At 41.3% G+C, this 20,425-nt stretch overlaps 1 protein-coding gene across 1 annotated transcript in view; it reads right to left on the reverse strand.

Moving 5' to 3' along the window:
* The window catches only part of kcng2 (potassium voltage-gated channel, subfamily G, member 2), a 34,053-nt gene extending 15,808 nt beyond the window's left edge, over nt 1-18,245 (reverse strand). Inside the window, exons 1-2 of the mRNA XM_078268313.1 lie at nt 17,753-18,245; nt 2,401-3,300 (exon numbers count right to left, since the gene is read on the reverse strand). Coding sequence (XP_078124439.1) covers nt 2,401-3,189 — 789 coding nt within the window. The 5' untranslated portion in view covers nt 3,190-3,300; nt 17,753-18,245. The remainder of the gene's footprint in view (nt 1-2,400; nt 3,301-17,752) is intronic.
* Between the last annotated feature and the right edge of the window lie 2,180 nt (nt 18,246-20,425).

The raw sequence follows: 20,425 nt of genomic DNA on the forward strand, positions 1-20,425 counted from the left end.
TCCTCTGATTGAATTATTAAAACTGCAGATTCATACGGGCGTGTAATGACAAATGACACTTAATTGGAGATGAAATGAGACTATGTTCAAGCTGGACTTAATTCAGATTTCATTCGCTTTTGTTGTCCTGGTTGATTTTCCCTTTGAAGCTTGCGCACTTCATGCTAACTAACACTCCCCGCCCAGCCTGCTGATGAAGACATATCTCTGACAAAGAGAGACGCTGCTCTTTAATCATACACTGGTCTGCTGATGACATTCAAGAGGTGTGATGCAAAGACGCTCTGGAGCCAGATCTCCAAGGCTTTCTGAAGTCTCAGAGGCAAAGGCTGACGTGAAATGGCTCGTGAGGAAGACATCGTCAGCTTTAATATGCTTTCTTGCTCCACTTGTCACAGACTGTGACAGCATATAAGTGTAATAAGTGGGAACAAAAGCCTGAGGTAGCAATATTTCTCTTCCGGCAAGATGAAAGCAGCAACAAGTGGATATGCACTGCTCTCACGTTCAAACCAAATTAGAGACCAGAGACTCTCTCTCTCTCTCTCTCTCTCTCTCTCAGTCTTTTGGTCTTTTTTTTAAATGAGTCAGGAAGCCGATAGCATTTTTTAACTTGATCAAACAAAGACAAAAGTTCTCCCCTCGTCCTCAAATGTTCATAAATCGATACTGGAGTATAGAGCTGGGCGATATGGAGAAAATCAAATATCACAGTATTTTTGACCAAATACCGCAATATTGATATTGTAGGGTTGACAGTTGGTGCTTTCACAAACATTGACACATTGAGCTTTTTAATAAATAATGACCAATAATATGGATATAATGAGTAAGTGGTTAAAGGCAAATAAAAGAATAGCTAGAACAGTCTGGTAAGTTCAGAAAATGACATCACTTCACTGTAATGTAGCCTTTAAAACCAGGAAAAGATGACACTTGTGTCATATCACGATATCCAAAATGTAAGACGATATCTAGCCTCATACTGTATATCGATATCAATATAATAACGACGTATTGCCCAGCCATACTAGATATGCCTACTTCTTTGTTTACTGCTACACCCTCAATCAATGAAATGCAGTGGAGGAGAAACGAGCATTCCCTCTCCACAAAAATGTGTTTACTGGTCAGTTGGTTTAGATAAGGTTTGGGTAAACAAGCCTTTTACTGTATGGATTAAGACTGCATGGCTATAATTTGCATAATCATAATGTTATATAACAATAATGAGCTTATATCATATTCATTTGATCATATTTCATATTCATTTTTGGAAGCAGGTGAATTAAAATCAACTGCACAGAATATCTGTGGGATTTAGCAAATACAGAACTGAAGCCCCCAAACCAGAAAATACATTTTCATTTGAAGATTCGTGAATATATAGTCCTTTTTTCTCATCTTCGTGTAGTGTATGCACTGTCAATTACCACTGCAATGAAGGAATTAATGCTGCAGAAACAGTGAGGGGAGTAACACGATAATCTGGTATTCAAGTGAATGGAGAGGAAGCCTCGGTGTCCCTGAGCCTTCGCCTCTGTCTCTGTCACAATGATTTACAATAAAGCCCAGGAAGAATTTGTATGTGGGCTGCTGCAGCAACATAATCTGAATTACACTGTAGCTGTGAAGCACTCACATTCCTAAAGCTGATAGGAACAAAAAGGAATCGTGAGAGCGAGGTTCCTTAAGTTTATAGTCATGTGTGTTGTATAATACCATAACTGCGGTGTTCATTATGAAAATCTTTTCAGCATGGGATGACTTTACACCACAGGGAGTACTTTATTTTACTCTGCGGGAGCCATAATATTTGATATCACATACAGTCTGTTTTTTTTACCCCTATAAAATTGCTCGTTTGAGCCTGACTGACATTCAAAGTTTGGAGATGCCTCACTTTTGAATCTTTGTGCAAATGGCCATGCCAGCTAAATGAATTTGATGCTGAGTGCTGCTGCTTTTGTCGAGTCAAATCATTCCAATCCAATAATTGTCAGGACTTCATTCCAGAAACTAAATATGGGGAACCAGATATGAGTTTGGACTTCTTGGGATCATTTAAATTGAGTCTATGAATAAGAAGGGCAAGGAAAAAAGTTTTTACTGAAACTGATTAGCAGTGGTGGAATGTAACTAAAGTACATTTACTCAAGCACTGTACTTAAGTTCAAATTTCAGGTACTTGTACTTTACTTGAGTCTTTCCTTTTCATGCCACGTTCTACTTCTACGCCACTACATTTCAGAGAGAAATTTTGTACTTTTTACTATTTACTGTATTTTTTACAGTGTGGTATTAGTTCGTTTACTTATGAAGTAGGGTTAGGGTTAGGGTTAGGGTTTGAATGCTTCTTCCACCACTGCTGATTAGTGAAGAGACTGATCGTGAACTCACCCTCTCCTCCTCCTCTCTGAGGTCTGGCATGGTGCTGACACACAGCGTCACAGCGGTGATGGCTACAAATAACACTGAGAGACAGGCGAAGATCTTCCCCGGCAGGCCCGAGTGCGGGTTCTCCACCATGTCCCTCAGTCTTCGCATGCAGCCCCCCGTACCGCTCTCTTCCTGTTCCCCCGCGCCGGGCGGCTGCTGGCTCTCCTCACAGGACTGCGGCGAGGTGAGCTCGGCCTCCTCCTCCTCCAGCCTCTGCTGCTCCTTGTACTCCTCCTGCCTGAGCCGCAACTTCCTGAGGCAGCACCAGTCCAGGTGGTTCTCCTCCACCCCCCAGTACAGCAGCTCCTCCTGGAAGGACAGGGCGCACATCTCCCGCAGCAGCCGCAGCTTCCCTGCCGCCAAGAAAGACACGATTGTGCGGAAAGCCGACGGGCTCCGGTCAAAGAAGTACTCGTTGCGGCTGCCGTCGTAGTCGTCGCACAGGTCCATGATCTCGGCCTCGCTGCTGCAGCCGCGCAGCTTGCCCAGCCGCGTCAGGGGGAACTCCTCCAGCGTGGACCAGGGGATGCGGTACTTGATCCCCCCCACGTTGATAATGGCCGCGCTGTCAGCCAGGCCGATCTCGTCTCCATCCTGCTGGCAGGGCTGCGGCTGGAGCAGGAGCTGCGCTCGCTTGTAGAACAAACCCTTCTTGGACTTGACCTCCTGTGGGTTCTCCACACGTTTGAAGTGGAAGGGGGTGAACTGGTGCTCAGTGTTATTAGCCAGGAAGGCCACCTCCTGGTACATCACTGCCCCTGAGCTGGGGGGACCCTGTCCTGCACAATGCGATGGGAGGTGGGCTTCAGGGTATGCGAGGTGACTGGGAGCTTGTCACCCATTCAGCAACACAGCACGTCTCTGTAGAACAAAAAGACCAGTCAACAATTACATTTATTTAGTGTCTTTACACATTTTTTTAGGCTAGCAGGACCTAATTTTATCTATCTGTCCCTCTCTCTCTATTCTATCATCCAAGACAGGTCCGTCTATGAAAGGTCCAAAGGCGTCAGTCTGCCTCACACAAAGTACTTGTTGGATGGTTGAACAACGTCTGACATCTCCTCTCCCTAAACCGTTTCCGACATCCGAACCGGGACTGGAGAATGTGTGTGCCATTATCCCTATTTGTATGATTTGTCTCGCGTTTCACCCCCTTTCTTCAGGCCTGGTCATAATGCTGGTCAGCATTTAAATTCATGCAATTCTTTCCAGTTAAATCCCCTTGATTCTTGCATTCGCTCATGGAGGCGAAGTACATCCCACACAAGTGTTAGGTGTCTAGTCCACGCTGTTGACCAAGAACAAGCCGTCTTGACAGAGCTGACCTTTTAGGGAACGGCGAGCCAGAGAGACCAAAATGGATCATGTTCTGAATAAACTATGTGAACATCTTGTCCTGTTAGATGCATGGGATGTATGTGGTCAGTTTTATGAGAAGATGACGTATGGTGATTGAGTAAGAGCCCACTTTCCCGATGTATAAAACAAACAAATGCTGAGATAGCCTTCAGTTGCTATCTGTAGACTTACTCTGGTCTTTTTGACTAAAGATTGTACTGCACCATCTTGGTCTCCCTGAAAATACCTTGATTCGTAAAATCGGCACCTAGGAAGCCCACAGCAGTTAGTTAGTTAGTTAGTTAGTTAGTAGTTAGCCCTGCGAGTGATCACTGCTGTATTATGTCACCTAGCTTTTAGAATTAAATATTTTGCGTAGATGTGCGGATTAATTTGTAGGGCGTGATCAGATCTTTAGATCGCAGGCTTTTTGTCCCACCTTGTCCTAAGTGTGGCCATTAAAAACAAACTATAAACACTTTTGGCTTTAGATGTGGTCAGCTAGTTCACTTTGAGCATATCCTGGCCTTAACTGTGAAATAAGCAACCTGATCACACAGAAATTCGTGAAACGACCAACTTCTTTACACAGCATTACGTAGTGGCAGCACGTAATGTGTTAAAATGATGTGCCAGCGCCAAGGAAACACTTTAGGTTTAGACAACAAATCTACTTTAGGTTAAACTATTAGGTTAAAATAAGTACATTACGCAAGTATAGAATATTTATTTATTTTAATAATATTTATTTATTTATTTAATGCATAAACTAATGTAATATATATATATGTCGAGAACTGGTGGTCTCGGGGTCAATTTATTCTGAGAAATAGTGAAAACAACAGTTACTAGAAAGAAGGCACACACAGCCAAAGCATTTGGAAAACACCTTGCTCCGGGGAGCACTTAGATGGAAAATCAGGGGAATACCAGAGCCAAAAGTCTGTTAGGATGAAGAGGATTTTTAATATCATCGTACGTTTCAGGTCAACCCGACCTGAACATTAAGTATGTTATGTACATAAGTTAAGTACACTACGTAGGCTACGTGGCATAAGGTAAGTATGTTGTGTATTTTAACCTATTTTATTTAGGTAAAAGAGAATCAACGTTAACTTTTGGTTTCACACGGGATACTGTGGTCTCGTGGCTGAAAGTCCTGTGTTTGTTTGACCCATCCATCCACCCTGTCCTTCCCCCTATGTACACTTTGAGACCGGGCTTTTACGTTTTTGCATAAAAAATGACTGATGTATATATATATATATATATATATATATATATAAAAAATAGTTGGTGATTAATATAATAGTTGACAAGTAATTGATTAATCGGTTCATTCTTTGCAGCTCTAGCTGTGTTGAACCAGTCATGTGTAACCCACGACAAAAGATCCTAATTGACCTATCACTGGCATTGTTTCTGTGGTGTTTAAAATAAAATGCAATACTTCTTTTTTGGTACGTGCTGTGTTAAGAGGTCGTGGTCATTTCACATATTTCAGTGAAATCAGACTGGATCCTCTCCAATCCACTTAAGTTTAATATTTTCAGGCTGTGAGAGGAAACACACTCAAACAGTGCTGGAATTACGTGGGAGCCAGAGGAAGCCGAGCTCCCATAGAGTGAGGACCGGCTCCCATGAAAGCAACAAAGTCAAAAATCTGAGTGGGTCTCTCATATCTGAAAGTGTCTGCCATATGTGGCATTGTAATTTATTCTCAAACAACGCTCATTATCCATCCCTGTGTGGTCTCTTAACATTAAAGACGTTAAATTAAAATATAAAATATAGGCTACTACGGGACGTAGACCTGAGCCTACCCTACGCTCATGAATGCAGCATGACTGCATTTCACCACCACACCACTAGGCTATGTGAGCAAACCGCATATAGGCTATGATTAATATTAACAGTCTATGGCTACGATCGATTTGACAGCACTCGCAAGTCCGAAGAAGTCACCTTACTTTTAGCTTAATGTGCTTTTGAGGTAAATGCCACCAATACATCTTAAATAAATAAAATCTGTAGCTATCCTCTGCCATTCAGAGCTCCGGAAAAGTTCCCAGATATTTTGAAACACCTGTCAGCAATACAATGCAATCTCTGACGGCGGAATGTTCAGTGAATAGACTTCCCGACAACATCGCAATGCAAATTCCAAAATTGTTCGTCTATTTATTTCCACGGCTCAACACACGAGACGACTGAACACCCAGGTGTTGTTATCACTACGTGCACATTATAAGACTAGAACATAGTTTGGCTGTGCAATGGCTTTATTCATTTCTGCCAGTTAGTGCATTTCCCCTGTGTAGAAGTTAAAGACTCTTAATGCATTATTGTGTTTGACACTGAGGATATCTGAGACGGTGATATTAATTGAGATAAGACACTGAGGATATCTGAGACGGTGATATTAATTGAGATAAGACACTGAGGATATCTGAGACGGTGGTCCGGTTCAAATGAGTTGCGTTTTATTTCATTGTGAAATTGAGAATGACGCTCAGACTAAATCGTTTAGTCTATTTCTTTGTATTGCGAAATTGAAATGAACTATTGGACTATTACAATCAATAATATGTTGAAATTAATTAAAAGGACTCCATTTCTGTCTGTTGTGGGAGTAGTCAAGATAATAGCCTAGGCCTACCGTGCTCATATACTGCGCAAAAGCGCCACTCGCACCTAGACTATTTAATTGTATAGCCTTGTGAGGCTATGTGCAGGGTGTGCCAACTTTTTTTTATGATATAGAGAGAGCCCCTTAAAGACAAAAAGATAATTTGTGCACTGCACTCAAACACAGTAAGAACATGTAGTCCCCACACAGATCCACATAGTCCTAACATCATCTTTCTTGTTGGAATGAAAACAGAACACAGTAATTAATAATGTTGAAGACAACCCACGAGTCAAAAAAAAGTCTTTATTTTAAGAGAGGAACGTCAAATACAACTTCTCGGGACTATAATTGCAAAAGAAGCTCAAACAAAAGCAACTTGATGTCATGTTACAGCCTGAACCCAATGCAGAGAGATTAATAATGTTGTTTTTCTATTTAGGCTCTGGGATGAGACAATTTAAAGCATTGTGTAACAAACTGTGGCAAATCAACACTACATTGTAGACCTAATCACAGCTCAATGAGGCGGATATGAACCAAAGGAAAGCATCAACTGCTATTATACAACACATGTGAAGTAAACACACTGTAAGTTCAATGTTTAAATTATGTGACACGGGTTTGTTAATTTTTCATTTCTTGTGAACACACAGCTTCTAAAACAATATATTATGCTAAACAGGCTTCCCTGTCAACATGAAACATTGTCTATTTCTTTATTTCTTCATTTATTCTGAGGATCAAAAGGACAACTACTGTAAGCATAACTGACTATGTGGTGAGGCATTCAAATCCAAAGTGAAAGTCATTAAATTCATGTGATAAAGGACGAGGAGTTTGAATTTTTCTTCATAATTCATGTACGGCAATTAAAGAGAATGTTTGGGCACAAGGAGAAACGGAGAAACGTCACAGGAAAATGAAAATGATTTCCCCACGGATGCACTTAACGGTAATTGCAATGTCAGAGTGAAATGAGAAGAAAAAGAAAGGAATATGACCGAACAACATATCGCACAGTACATATATTTATTTTATCTAGGGATGACATCTTGCTTTTCCTGTGTGGAAATTAGCCTATGTAATGTGTTGTTTTGGTGATTTTAAGTTGGGTTTACATGCTTCTCTAGAGCAGTGGTCCTCACCCCAGGGGGCTGCAATATTGATCACATATCACATATCAAACAGAAGATAAAAGTAATAAATATCAAAATCACTATGTGTAATTTGCAGTTATGCCACAAGGTAATGGCATGAGAACTCAAGGTTGCCCGTTGTCATAGTAACACAAAGCACTTCCTCACTCAGTATTTTTTTTTTTTTTTGGAGGAGCTTAGCAGTCTGAGAAATAGACGTCTGGATCAACGAAAGTACATTTCCAGGATAAAACCTGATGTCAAGCTTTGCCCCTTCCCCTTCTTCTTTCAATGAAGGAATACTTTCTAATAAAACGCTCATCTCATCCGTGGAAGCCGCCATGCTGTTTAGACTGTTTAGAACAGTCGCTTCTCGTTGCGTCACACCTAAACCCGCCTCAAAACCAACGCTGATTGGTCGGCCGTTTGGCGAACGGCTCCAAATTTTCTCTCAAGATGTCAGACTGATCTGCGAGTGGAAAACTGGAGCTCACGAGATCAGGATGGTCTCACGAGGCTAGGTCTGCTTGGTTCTTTCGGGAAATGATTGTAAAGATTCACAAAATAATATGTTTATGGCAGTTACTATGTAACTGGGACGTTTTGGGACCGATTGGTGGGGATTGCTGTGGATGTAGTACACACGGCGATACACTGGTAAGAACAAATTATGTTTCACCATGTATCTAGTTAATTTAAATAGTGTTACTCATGTTACTGTTACTGTTCCACCAAAACAAGTTCCTTCCTGTCCTTTCACTTTTTTTGTTTGTTTATTTGTCCTTGTACACCTTAAATATAAGCTAATGGAAATTGTTTATTTAAATATGTTAGATTAAATATGTATTTGTAAATCTGCCACCTGTTAGCTTTTATTCTAAATGATCAAGAAAGGGCCTATATTATTATTATTATTATATTTAACTTATAATATAATATAATTATAAAACGATAAGCATCTGCGTACATATTTTGTATTAGGGGTTGGGTGGCTCGGTTGGATGTTGGATAGAATCTTAAAAAAGCTAGATCAGAAAAGATCAAGCAAAAAAGGCACGTTTTTGACTCCGTCAAGACATTGATGTCCGACTGCCTGCTGTTCTTGCTGGATCAGACCAGTGTCATCCCTCCCTGATCAAAAAGTAACATGTCTGTGGGCATTGACTTTTTTCACATCTTCTGAAAAAAAAAAAGCTTTTTAGACTCAATTACACTTTTCTAAAGCCATGCTGTCTTAACAAGCTGAGGCACTTCCTGTTTTATTTAACATGGCCATATGGATACACTATCCAGATAACACATTCTGTTAGTATAGCAACAGGCCAGCGATCCTTTACTCACTGAGGATGACTGTATGGACCTGAGGCAGTGGAGCTGATCTAGGGAAGCTGGGCACATTATCGCAACGAATTAAGATTGGGCCCCCTCTAGCTATCCTTTGAGTTTGCTCATCTATTGTGAGTCCAATCATTTTGAAACAGGGGGCGGGGGGAGTCAGAGAGCTGTACCTATACAGCTGACAAGAGCAGTTTATTGAGCATAACACTGCACCCCAGGGTGGCTTCAAGGAGCACTGAGAGAATGTATTCAAGTTATAAAGAGTTTAAACACTTCCTTTTGCTGCATTGTGGTGATTTTTTCTGCAACAATTTGTGCCTTTTCTGCATCAACTTATGGTGCAAATGGCTTTATTTATGGGGGGGTATTTGGGGGGTTGCACTGACCAGTTTTGATTATTGTGGGGGTTGTAACCCTATATCCCCCTTGTAAATTATGCCTACAGTATGTGTCCAAAGTCCACCTACCAGCACTCCTAAAGCTCACTAACATTTTGTATATCATTTCTTTAAATGACAAGTTACAGATTTACGGCAAGGGATGCACCTCTTTGTACGTTTTTTTTCAAAACCTTTGTACAAAGTCAGGCTACTTGCCTCCATTTTTGTATGCCAACTGTCTCTTGGCTGTACCTTCATATATATATATATATATATATATATATATATATAGTACAGAGTTTATCCCGAAATGTTTATTTAAAATCCAGCCATCAGAGCCAGTGCTTTTGTGCGTTTGTACTTAAAGGTGCCACTCCAGGTACCTGGATAGCATAGCTATGCAAAGTCTTATAAATAGCAGCTCTGATTGTTTTTTTTATGCCATTAGAGCACCAGGAGGAGGGAGAGGAACATGATTTTTTGCAGATCATCAGATTCATGTAGTACTGTCAGGATATGGTGTCATATGAACAAAATATGACAAAAAGTCATTTTTTATAAAAGTTACTAACTGTAGCTTAGAGAACTACATACGGAACATTATGTAAGAAAGCTAACCTACTACGTGATTTTGAACTAGAGACCATCTTCAGATGGGATCACACCAGCCACGACGCTAAATCGGGCCAGCGTAGTGGGGGTTGGCCAATGGCCCCTTCCCTGCTTCCAACCTCCCTACTTCCGGCGCCTGTGTCGTCATAGTAAAATGTGGTTCTGGAAACACCTACTGTAGCAGATTTGCCACAGAGGCGTGTTTAAAAACTTTGCCAATTAGGGCTGTCAAAATAACTCGCTAAAAAAAAATAACGCAGATTAATCCATTCCATGATATTGACGTTTGACCCGGAGCCGTTCTAGCCACCATTGGATTGTAAAATGAAGGAGGGAGACGAGAATGTTCTGCCTGGATCATTAATTGGAACATTTACTTGTAAAAATCTTCTTCCTGCCAACCCTGGCTACCGAAATCTGGTGCCACTGATATGTCTGGGCTTCTCTCTGATGTTCTGAAGACGATACAGGCAACACAAACACCGCTGCACGTGACGCTAGTTAACACTATACTCAACAGCAGCTAACGTTAGCCTACCGCTAGCTAGTTAACACTATACTAGACAGCAGCTAACGTTAGCCTACCGCTAGCTAGTAGCTGGATTAAACACGGTTAAAATGCTGACAGCTAACGCTAAACGGTGTAAAGTGTGACTGTGTTTTCCTGTAGAGGATTCAACACCGGGATGTAACAATCTGCAGCTGCCGTCGGAGAAACAACACAGACGGTGCGTTCAATGAAACTGGTAAACTACAGCCTCGTGGTGCATTTGGAGTTATTGTAAATGTCCTTTTCCCATCTGGTGGTTGTTTTTGTCGTTTAACAGCAATTTACTAGTGAAATAAGTTATTGTTATTGTTATACATTATTATTAAATCATTTAATTTTGACCATATGGCCTTAGCAATAAACAAGCCGTTCTTTAATGTCACCGACTGTTGTTTAGTACCCTTTTTCCATCGGAAGATGGTCTCTAGTACTACTTCCTACCGTTGTCGCTCTTCATAGGCTACTATGTCATCTTACAGCACCGCGGTCAAACAGTTACTCTGAGCGGATGGATGATCCAAAAGATGATAACAGCCTCCTGAGCTAACTAGAGTAGTGCCATACTACCTCATATCTACGCTAGTGATAACAATTGATTACGCCCAGTCTATTGGCTGATAACATTGGCAGTGGGTGACTTCTCCCTGTTACATTCATGGCAGATATTTAGAGGAATGTGTAAGTGTATAGTAGTTTGGGCATTTGAGATAAATGCACTAAATGTCCTTCTCGAAAATGTATCCTTTCTGAAATACCTGTGTGGCCACAGTTGTGTATTCTTGGACCGTTTCTGAAGGAACACAGACTGACAAAAGTGTAAAAAGTAATACCAAGTGTTACTATAAGGTAAGAACATTCTTTTTATCGTTTGGTGTTGGAAAAACTCTTTTTTTATAATATGGGTCAGTTTATTCAATTTGGAAAACAAATCAGTACCATCTAATATGTTTGTCCAGTGAATTATAAATAGGATAATAAATGGAGCTCTCAGATGATGTGTTGTGAGAAGTTCAACCACACAGTTATTTTTCCTTCTCAGTCTATATAATCTTAAGGATTTCAAGAGGTGGATGTAACCCATATTTCTCAAGAACAAAGCAACGTTTTTTTGTACTCCTTTCCTAATCTTGTAAGTCCTAATATCTGTATGTGTCCCTAATATTATGTCAGTAAATCACTGAAAAACAAATACAAGCAAGGCTTTGACACAAAAGCAATTTTTCTAATTTAATAAACCAGGCCACTAATGCAACACTTTACCTATTAGGTGTGATTTGCAGTGAAAAATTGCTTTAATTTCCAAGACTTTACATCTGTCTCATCCTCATTAGGCAGGGTGAGTGCAGCATATGAAGTCGTGTTCTTGCCTTTCATCCTCAACACAAAAGGCTTTTGCCCGAGACCTGTGACCCCGACCGCCTGTGTGCTTGTGTTTGGCATGCTGAATCTGGCTCTCTGACGAAACAGTCAATTATAAATGGTTGAAGCTGCTTCTTTTAAGAAATACCTCCAAGGGTATTTTCTCTCTTTCCCTTCTTCAGAAATAGCACGTGAAAAAAGGTGGACTACTTTGGAACTCTGCTTTATTCTTCTACCACCAGTTGCCCATGCAAATTTAATCAGCATGCCTCTTTGCATCCCTGTAACTCATGCATCACCAAAACATCTGCCCTCCCATATCGACTCAGTATTTGTCTTCGTAAAAAGGGCCTGAAGGAGAGGTCTATTTTGGGACATGGAGATCTTGAATGACGCTGAACTATCACTTGACCTGCTCCTAAATCAGCCTGAGTTGTCTCCCCCACAGCGTCGTTTTGTCAATGACAATTAAGTTTCTTGCCTGCAGAAGTAGCGCAGCAATCAGCAGAGAGAAAACAATTTGATACACAACGTCTCTCTCCAACAGCAATAATCAAGGAAAGAGTACCTTTTACAACATAATCACATCCGTAAAGAGTCGGAAGGGCAGAGATGGAGAGCACCTTTTAGATTCTGAGTCACAGGAAATGATGGTTTTGTTGACCAGATGGGATTTGTCTCGTGAAAGAGATGCTTTTTTTATTGATTCAATTCACAATGTCCATAATGACAAATGGCAAAACATAATGGCCTGGTTTCTGCAGTATGAATTACAAATGGGCTAAATGGGTTGATCCAAGTAGACAAGCCTTTCTATACCCCAAAAGCCCATTTATTTACTTATCGAAAAAGCATTAAAAGTTAAACAAATGGACTTGGACTCTTCACTCGTTGAGTTTGGAGCTGTATAATTCAGAGGTTTTGGGAGATGTGCTTTTGCAGAACACAATGGAGACCAGGTGCAAATCCAGTAAGGGGCCTGTGTGGCACTAGTCCCGCATTGCCAGACCTTTCTCCACAGCGCTGCAGAGGAAGGTCTGGATAGTCCACACAGCATTCCAGGATGGGAGAAAAACGTGCTCTGGTTTATTGGCATTTCTTTAAAACAATCACAATCATCTTGGGCTGTGCTAAGCGCCGAGCAACGGTGCCGCTGCAAAATAGCCTCGGGAAGGAACTTGTTTTGGTGGAACATGTGTACGTTCAAAAGTTGTTTTAGTCGTGCAACAGAAAACTCAGATTGGACAGATAGTCTAGCTAGCTGTCTGGATTTACCCTGCAGAGATCTGAGGAGCAGTTAACCATAGTCCTCAGAAATCCACCAGAGTTTAGAATTTAAACACAAAGAAAGCGGAAGGTAACGGACATCCGGCCGAAAAGAGTGACATCCTGCAAAATTTCCCGCGGCAACGGAGCAATCCCAGAAGTGGAACGTCGTGGATATAGACTAGTGTGGCGCTGACCCACCGACACTGCTCACTGGAGCTCCCAGCCAAGTTTGATCTTAATACATGTTGTAACTAAAAGGGCACTCAGAGAGCGCAGAGCTCCGCCAAAGCATGGCCTATTTCACAAAGTTAATGCAGTGTCAATCCTCCCAGTCGGGAATACATTTCTCCGATTATTCTGACACCACACGAATGCAGCACAAACATCTCGCAATGTTAACAAAAGTGAAAAATTGTTTGTGCATCCACCCCCTGATTTAGATCCGCTCCAAAATGTAATGGGTTATTCCTTGGCTCCATGCTACACCCTTCCAACAACTTTCAAGAAAATTGGGCCAGTTGTTTTTCCGCAATCCTGCTGACAGACAGACAAAGTAACAAACACACCAAAGAACAGAGAACTGAGCTGAAAACATAACTTTCTTGGCAGAGGTCATCATAAATATTAAAAAGGAAAGACTAGGACAACACTCCAATTTGACTTATTGCCACACAGACTTTTCAGAGAACACGCCCTTCTTCAGGATGTCTTGCCCGAACGTCCATATGGCAATATTACAAAGTGAAACTGGAGTTCTGTCCTAGTCTTTCCTTTTTTTTTATTATCTACAGTAAAAGATCCCAGTCGTCAAGGTCTAATCGTGAGGTAAGCGCAAGGACAAACATAAACATGATTTATTGCTGACTTGTTTGTGTTGAGTTTGTCTTCTGATTATAAAGGTTATAACACGTTGTGGAAAGTTCCTGGAATGTAATCAATTCATTAATGAAGAATACCTGCCGGCGCCCAATGCTGGAGTCTTTAGAACTTAACAGCCAGTCTCATCAGTACTGCTGACTGGTCAGAACCTCCAGAACTACGGTGACAATCTCTGATTGAAAATTAAGCGTGCACATGTCAATCAGTTGAAAGTGCTGGATTCAAAACAAAGTGTGAGACAGGGGAGAGGAGATAATGGGCTGAGGAATTGCTGAAAGGGAAAGAATCTATTTGAAGGTTAGCCTGAAAGCGAAGAGTCTGAATGTTTGTGCGGAAAAGCACAGTCAATAGGACAAAGAGTTTAGAGATCACGGCAGAATACAAAACAGAAGAACAACAGACGCCTACAAACACGTGAAGAATGTGGCACATCATCTTTCTTCTTTTTCTCTATTTCACATTCTCATTATGTTACAAAAATACAAGAATCGCAGCAGTGGCTTTCTAAATTGTGTAGCCCGAAAGTGTGCAGGTTCCCCATTAGTTCACCTTCAGCTACGGAGCAGGAGCACTAATGAGTGGAATGCAGTGTTTGATCGCAGGGCAAACCTGACGCACGACATGTTGAAAACCACCGTGATTCAGAACCAGTGTTGGGGAGTAACGGATTACATGTACCGGCGTTACGTATTCTGAATACAAATTATGAGTAACTGTATTCCGTTACAGTTACAATTTAAATAGTTGGTATTTAGAATACAGTTACATTGTTGAAATCAATGGATTACATATTATACTTCTCTGTTTCACAGGTTTATTCACTCTCGCAACTCCATGCATTTTCCAGAAGCCCCAATATGAAAACGAAAAAAATAGCATATATCTTAAAGTAAGTTATTTTTAGCCAAGGGTAGTCGTCTGCTGTAGTTTTACTGGTCACCTTGCTATTTTATAGTTGACGTGCGACTTTACATTCTCCTACATGCTGATTTACCCGCCCCAGAGCCGTTGAAAGACTAGCCCCGTTTGACATGTTAGCTAACGTTAGCTAAAATTAGCTCGTGGTAGTTTAGACTGCGGTTAGATTTTTGTAGTATGCAGTTCGGGACTACAAATACAAAAATCTATCTGCTTGTTTAGGTACACATTCAGCCAGTTGGAACAGAAGAACACACCAGAATAGGCCTGTTTAGTAAGCTGTATGTGATGGCCGCATTCCTACTTATAAAATGCAATTCAATGTGGAGGTAATCCAAGTATTCAGAATACGTTACTCAGATTGAGTAACATAACGGAATACGTTACAAATTACATTTTTGGGCATGTATTCTGTACTCTGTAACGGAATACGTTTTGAAAGTATCCTTCCCAACACTGCTCAGAACAGACTGCCCACAATTGGGCTTCAATCTGTTCTCATTTGTTTGGACTCCCTGGTTTCCTAAGGGTCCCACCAGTGTGTGTGCTTTGGTGTGACAATTTACTGCGCTGGAGAAACACGAGCATCCGTCTGCGAACATCAACAGGTCAATGATCACAGAAGCACAGAAGGGGGCAGTGACACTTGTATGTATGTATGTATATATATATATATATATAATCCATACAAGAAAAGAAGGAGGTGTCTCTGAAAAGCATGATAGCTGTTTTTGAAAGCCTCTCATCTTAAGGTGTAACTCCTTTACTCAAACACTGAATCCAGTTATCCATGGATTCATCCGTCTCTGACAGTGTTGGGCAAGTCACTTAGGAAGTGCAATACGTTTTAACTTATTATTCCTTAACCCTTGTGTGGTGTTCATATTTTTGTTACACAGCCAATGTTCCCGGGTCTGGTGGACCCATCACATTATTAGGCTTTTAAATCAATACAGCCATAACAATGTATGTAAAAATACTTAAGATGATCTCAATTACCAATGATATATACATCATTTATGGTTCATATTTGCCATTTACCCCTGTGAGATCACATTTATGATCATATGATCATTTTCGGTTTTTTGTGAGAAAATAAGGAATTTCAATTATAAAAAAAAAAAAAGGTAAAGAAAAAAAAAATAGAAACAAGATTTTTGATCATTATTGGTGCTTATTTCTTAGAACTTAATCAGAACAGGTGAACGTGCTTGAAATGTAAGATTTTTTTTAACTTTGTGTGGGAATAGCAGATGCAGAAAGACAACATTCCCACACAGAGACACCTACACTCAGACACGCACTCATACAGACACACAGACACACACAGAGATGCAAAGACACAGACACACACACACAGAGACACACACACAGCAGGCCCAGTTAGGAGGAGGACACAGTTAAGTTTCATAGCACCTACAATTATTACACTCGGGTCCAGTAGACCCGAACACCTCATATGTAATAGTTATGTGTAAGGGGGGTGTACCGTGTGCAGTCATTGAAAATAAGTTATTTATTATGTTCTTCACAGAAAATGAGCCGAGGCCAATGAGTTTGAGTTAGAAGAAATAATAAATAGCATAATTTCTTCTTTTAGCAAACATTGAAAACTAGTCACACAGACCTGAACACCATACAAGGGTTAAAAAGGTAATAGTACCTTACTTATTACTTAGTATCCAAAGTAATTAGTTCCGACACTTGTTATATTACTGTATTACTTTCGCTGTGCGTGCGTGCGTGCGTGCGTGCGTGCGTGCGTGCGTGCGTGCGTGCGTGCGTGCACAAGGCAAGAGAGGAGAGGGATGCTTCTCTGCTCTGCTCTGCTCACAGTGACATGCTGCATGTCATCCATGTTCCCACTCGGATCAAAGCCGCAATCACAATACTTCCAGCTGTTAAAAAGTATTCCCGTCTCTGTCATCCTCCATCCTTTGTTTAGCTTTTTGGCTAGTAGCCATGAAATCCTACCTGGGATAAAAAAATAATAAAAAAAATACAAAAATGAATCACATTCTGGTAAGGCAGTAACGCAGCGTTACTTGGATTAATAACCGTAATATATTACCGTTTTGGAAATTGTAATTCCTTACACTACTCGTTACTGGGAAATGTAATGATATTACTGTAATACATTACTTATAAACACATTACATGGCAACAGCACATCAACAGGTCAATGATCACGGCACAGGAGGGGGCAGTGACACGTGTATGCAGTATATATGGACAATCCATACAAGAAAGGAAGAAGGAGGTGTCTCTGAGAAGCATGATAGCTGTTTTTGAAAGCCTCTCATCTTAAGGTGTAACTCCTTTACTCAAACACTGAATCCAGTTTATCCATTGGCAATGCTCCAGGAAGGTGTGTTTTGACTGGGAGCCACAGCTATCCCACGGATTTGATCAATTGGGAATCAAAAGCCTACATGTGATGATCACAGGAGCTCATCTATTATGCGAGTACACATCCCTAAATGAAAGGGAGTAGCCTTTAGTACTCCCATAGGAGCAGTGTAATAACATAACAGAAGAAGATACATTAAGTACCACAAGGCACTTCTGGAAGCGCTCCGAGTCTCTTCAGGTACATGAAAGCATTATTATAGTAATGAAAAAAAATATGAGGACATTATCAAAGCATTCAGTGGGAACCATTAGCCCCTTTACTACCCTCTAATGGGACACACATCGGATACTACAAAGACATGGGAGAAGTTTGTCACATGTATAAAAACAGACTGCTTCTATTATATACTGTATATATAAAAGACTTGATTGGTCTAAATGTTTTCCTCGCTGTGGTCCGTAAACGCATATGACGATTGAGAACTATGCGTGCCTGTTATTAAAGCAAAAACAAGCAATGTGATAGAATGCTAGTTGTCAGACTTACCCAGTGTGTAGTTGGACTCGTGTCCATCTGTTTCAGCTTGCTCGCGCGTTCGCAATTCTCGACATGCCTTTAAGTTTTCCACGCAGATGGTGTGGGACATCGTAGTCAAGTTAACGCTGGGATCAATTTGCAGCGCTCACGCGCCGCGCGGACTTCTTTTCAAGGCTTCTTAAAGTCGTCGTTTAAATGTTCACAAATATAAAGCGCAGAGCTCCGTAAGGATGATTTGGTCCTTAGGAGACGCCAAACATGTTACTCCACATCCACAAAGACTCCGTCAGACTGTTCCGCTCTCCATCAGAGACGACGTGGCAGAGCGCGACGTGCGTGCGCGAGCGTGTGTGCGTGTGTGTGTGTGTGTGTGTGTGTGTGTGTGTGTGTGTGTGTGCGTGTGTATGTGTGTGTGAGACTCAGAGCAAGTGAAAGACTGTTTCCAGCTCCCTGATGGTCACAGCGCTCTGACTGTTCAGGTGCGTCCGGAGCAGCGCGCTGCGCTCTGCCAAACCGCGTCTCTGGCAAAACACGACTGCATCAGTACAAATCCACAGCGTCGGGGGGGGGGGGGGGGTGTTATGCATTGCTTCTGTATACTGTTATGAGATAACCATGGAGTCTAATCTAATTTTTTTCTTTCCTTGTGAATAAATGAGACTGCGTTATCTTCATCATATTACAAATCTGGCCAATAAATCTGCTCATTAAAAGGATTTACGGTTTGTAAAGTGTATTACTAACATATGATATTTCATTGATATGTCATGTGATACTCATTCATTTCACACATTTGCTCTTTAAGATGTATTCCTAAAGAGAAAAAGACAACTAAAATAGCTGTCTAATAGATTGTGTCAGTTAGTGTTAACATAGTGTGGCTGAGGCATCCACCCCACTGGACATAAAGTCAGGGGCAGACACACCCAGCTGATACAGTAGGTGTGGCTTTGCAGACCTGTCTCCACTGGCTGGAGCTTCTCTATCATTTCAGGCCGGTCTGTCAACACGACGTAAGCTCAACGAAGTGTATTCAAAATGAGAGTCGGCAGAGAGCCAATAATTGCAGGAGTCTGATTGATGCCAGAGTAAACAGTGGTGATGGCACTAGAAAAATCCATTTGCAGGATCTCTGCTTTGCTAAAAATCCTGCTAACAGCTCAGGGTGAAAGCTGCAAATGTGCTGACATAAAAATAAATAAATAAGACTCTGTCCAAAATTTTAAATAGGAACCGTTTTCACTGACTAAAAATAGAATCGAGGACAGGTGGTTGTTTTTTGAGGGACTGCTGCGCGTTGCTTGCAGAAACAACCCGTCAACAACATGACATGCCGTTAAATTCCCATTCATCATGCTCGAATGTTCTTGAGCGAAACACTGAGCACTCGCCAGATGCAGAGGTGCTGCTCTGTGGCTTTGTGTTTGACCTCTGACCCCTCTGTGAAAAAGAAAAAAAAGAGAGGATTTTACTAACTAACTTACTAACTAAACATCTAACTAAAATAGGACAAGTGCATCTTATAAAATCCACGATAAAGTAGTACTCTCAGTGAGTAGTGAACTGACATGTATGTGTTCATTTGGTGGAGTTCCCCTTTGGAACTCCCAACCTGCCGTCCATCTGAGCACATCTACCAAAATCAACAAATTACATTAAGGCCTACCTATAGTGTTGGGTTTTTAGTGTTCTGGACCCACTGAGTCGGAGACAGATTGAAGCTATAGTGCGTAGTTTCTGCCGCCCCCATGAGGACTTCTAAGTAATGACAACAAAACTGCTGGCGCGTGGGGCGGCCTCTAGCTCACCCCATGTTGGCTGAGTCCTGCAGCGGCGCAGGGTTCGAGTCCGACCTGCTGCCGGTTGCTGCGTGTCATCCCCCATCTCTCTCCCCCTTTCATGTCTATCCACTTTCAAATAAAAAGGGAAAAGCCCCAAAAAATAATCCAAAAAAATAAAAATAAAAAACTGTCGGCGCAGCCACATGATACAAGCCTTCTGTGATCGCGTACCACCCCTCCTCCACACACTTGCTGGTAACCAAGGAGACACAGAGGATTAAAAAAACACGATGGACTCTTCAGAAGAGGTAATTATCTTCACTCGAGTCACCGGACGCCACAATCTTCTGAACATAGTCATACAGAGAGAGTTGTGTGGAGCTGATAGTCTTAATTAGCTTTGTAGCAAGTAATTTGGTAATGGCTTGAATGTAACAGACATTCATTAATATCAAAAAGTTACGCACTAAAGCTTTAAGCGAGTTCTTTAATTGATGAAAAAAAAAATAATCTAGCAGGTTGATTATGCAAAAGAAGAAACCAAAATCACAGGTGGCAGTGGCGGGAAACATGCTGGCTCGAGAGAAGACGAGGCACACGCTGCAAAAACACAGGAAAACAGGTAGGTAATAGTGTGGTCCATTCACCTCAGAAGTCAGAAGTCGGAGCTGGGAATGACGTCACACCCGTGTTGACCGTGTTGCATTAAAACAAGTTGGATTTCACTGTGGGGTTTGCTCCATCCAGGTTAGCCGTTGTTGGCATTACCAGTTGATAACAACGCATTACGCTGTTTTATGTGCATACAAACAGCTTAGCAACATGTCCACAGATAGAAGTTGGACCAGACTGTGTTTTAGACTAACTAAATGACACGCAAATAAGACAGAAGTGATAATAA

Source organism: Sander vitreus, chromosome 14 (assembly GCF_031162955.1).
Source record: "Sander vitreus isolate 19-12246 chromosome 14, sanVit1, whole genome shotgun sequence".
NCBI classification, from domain to species: Eukaryota; Metazoa; Chordata; class Actinopteri; order Perciformes; family Percidae; genus Sander; species Sander vitreus.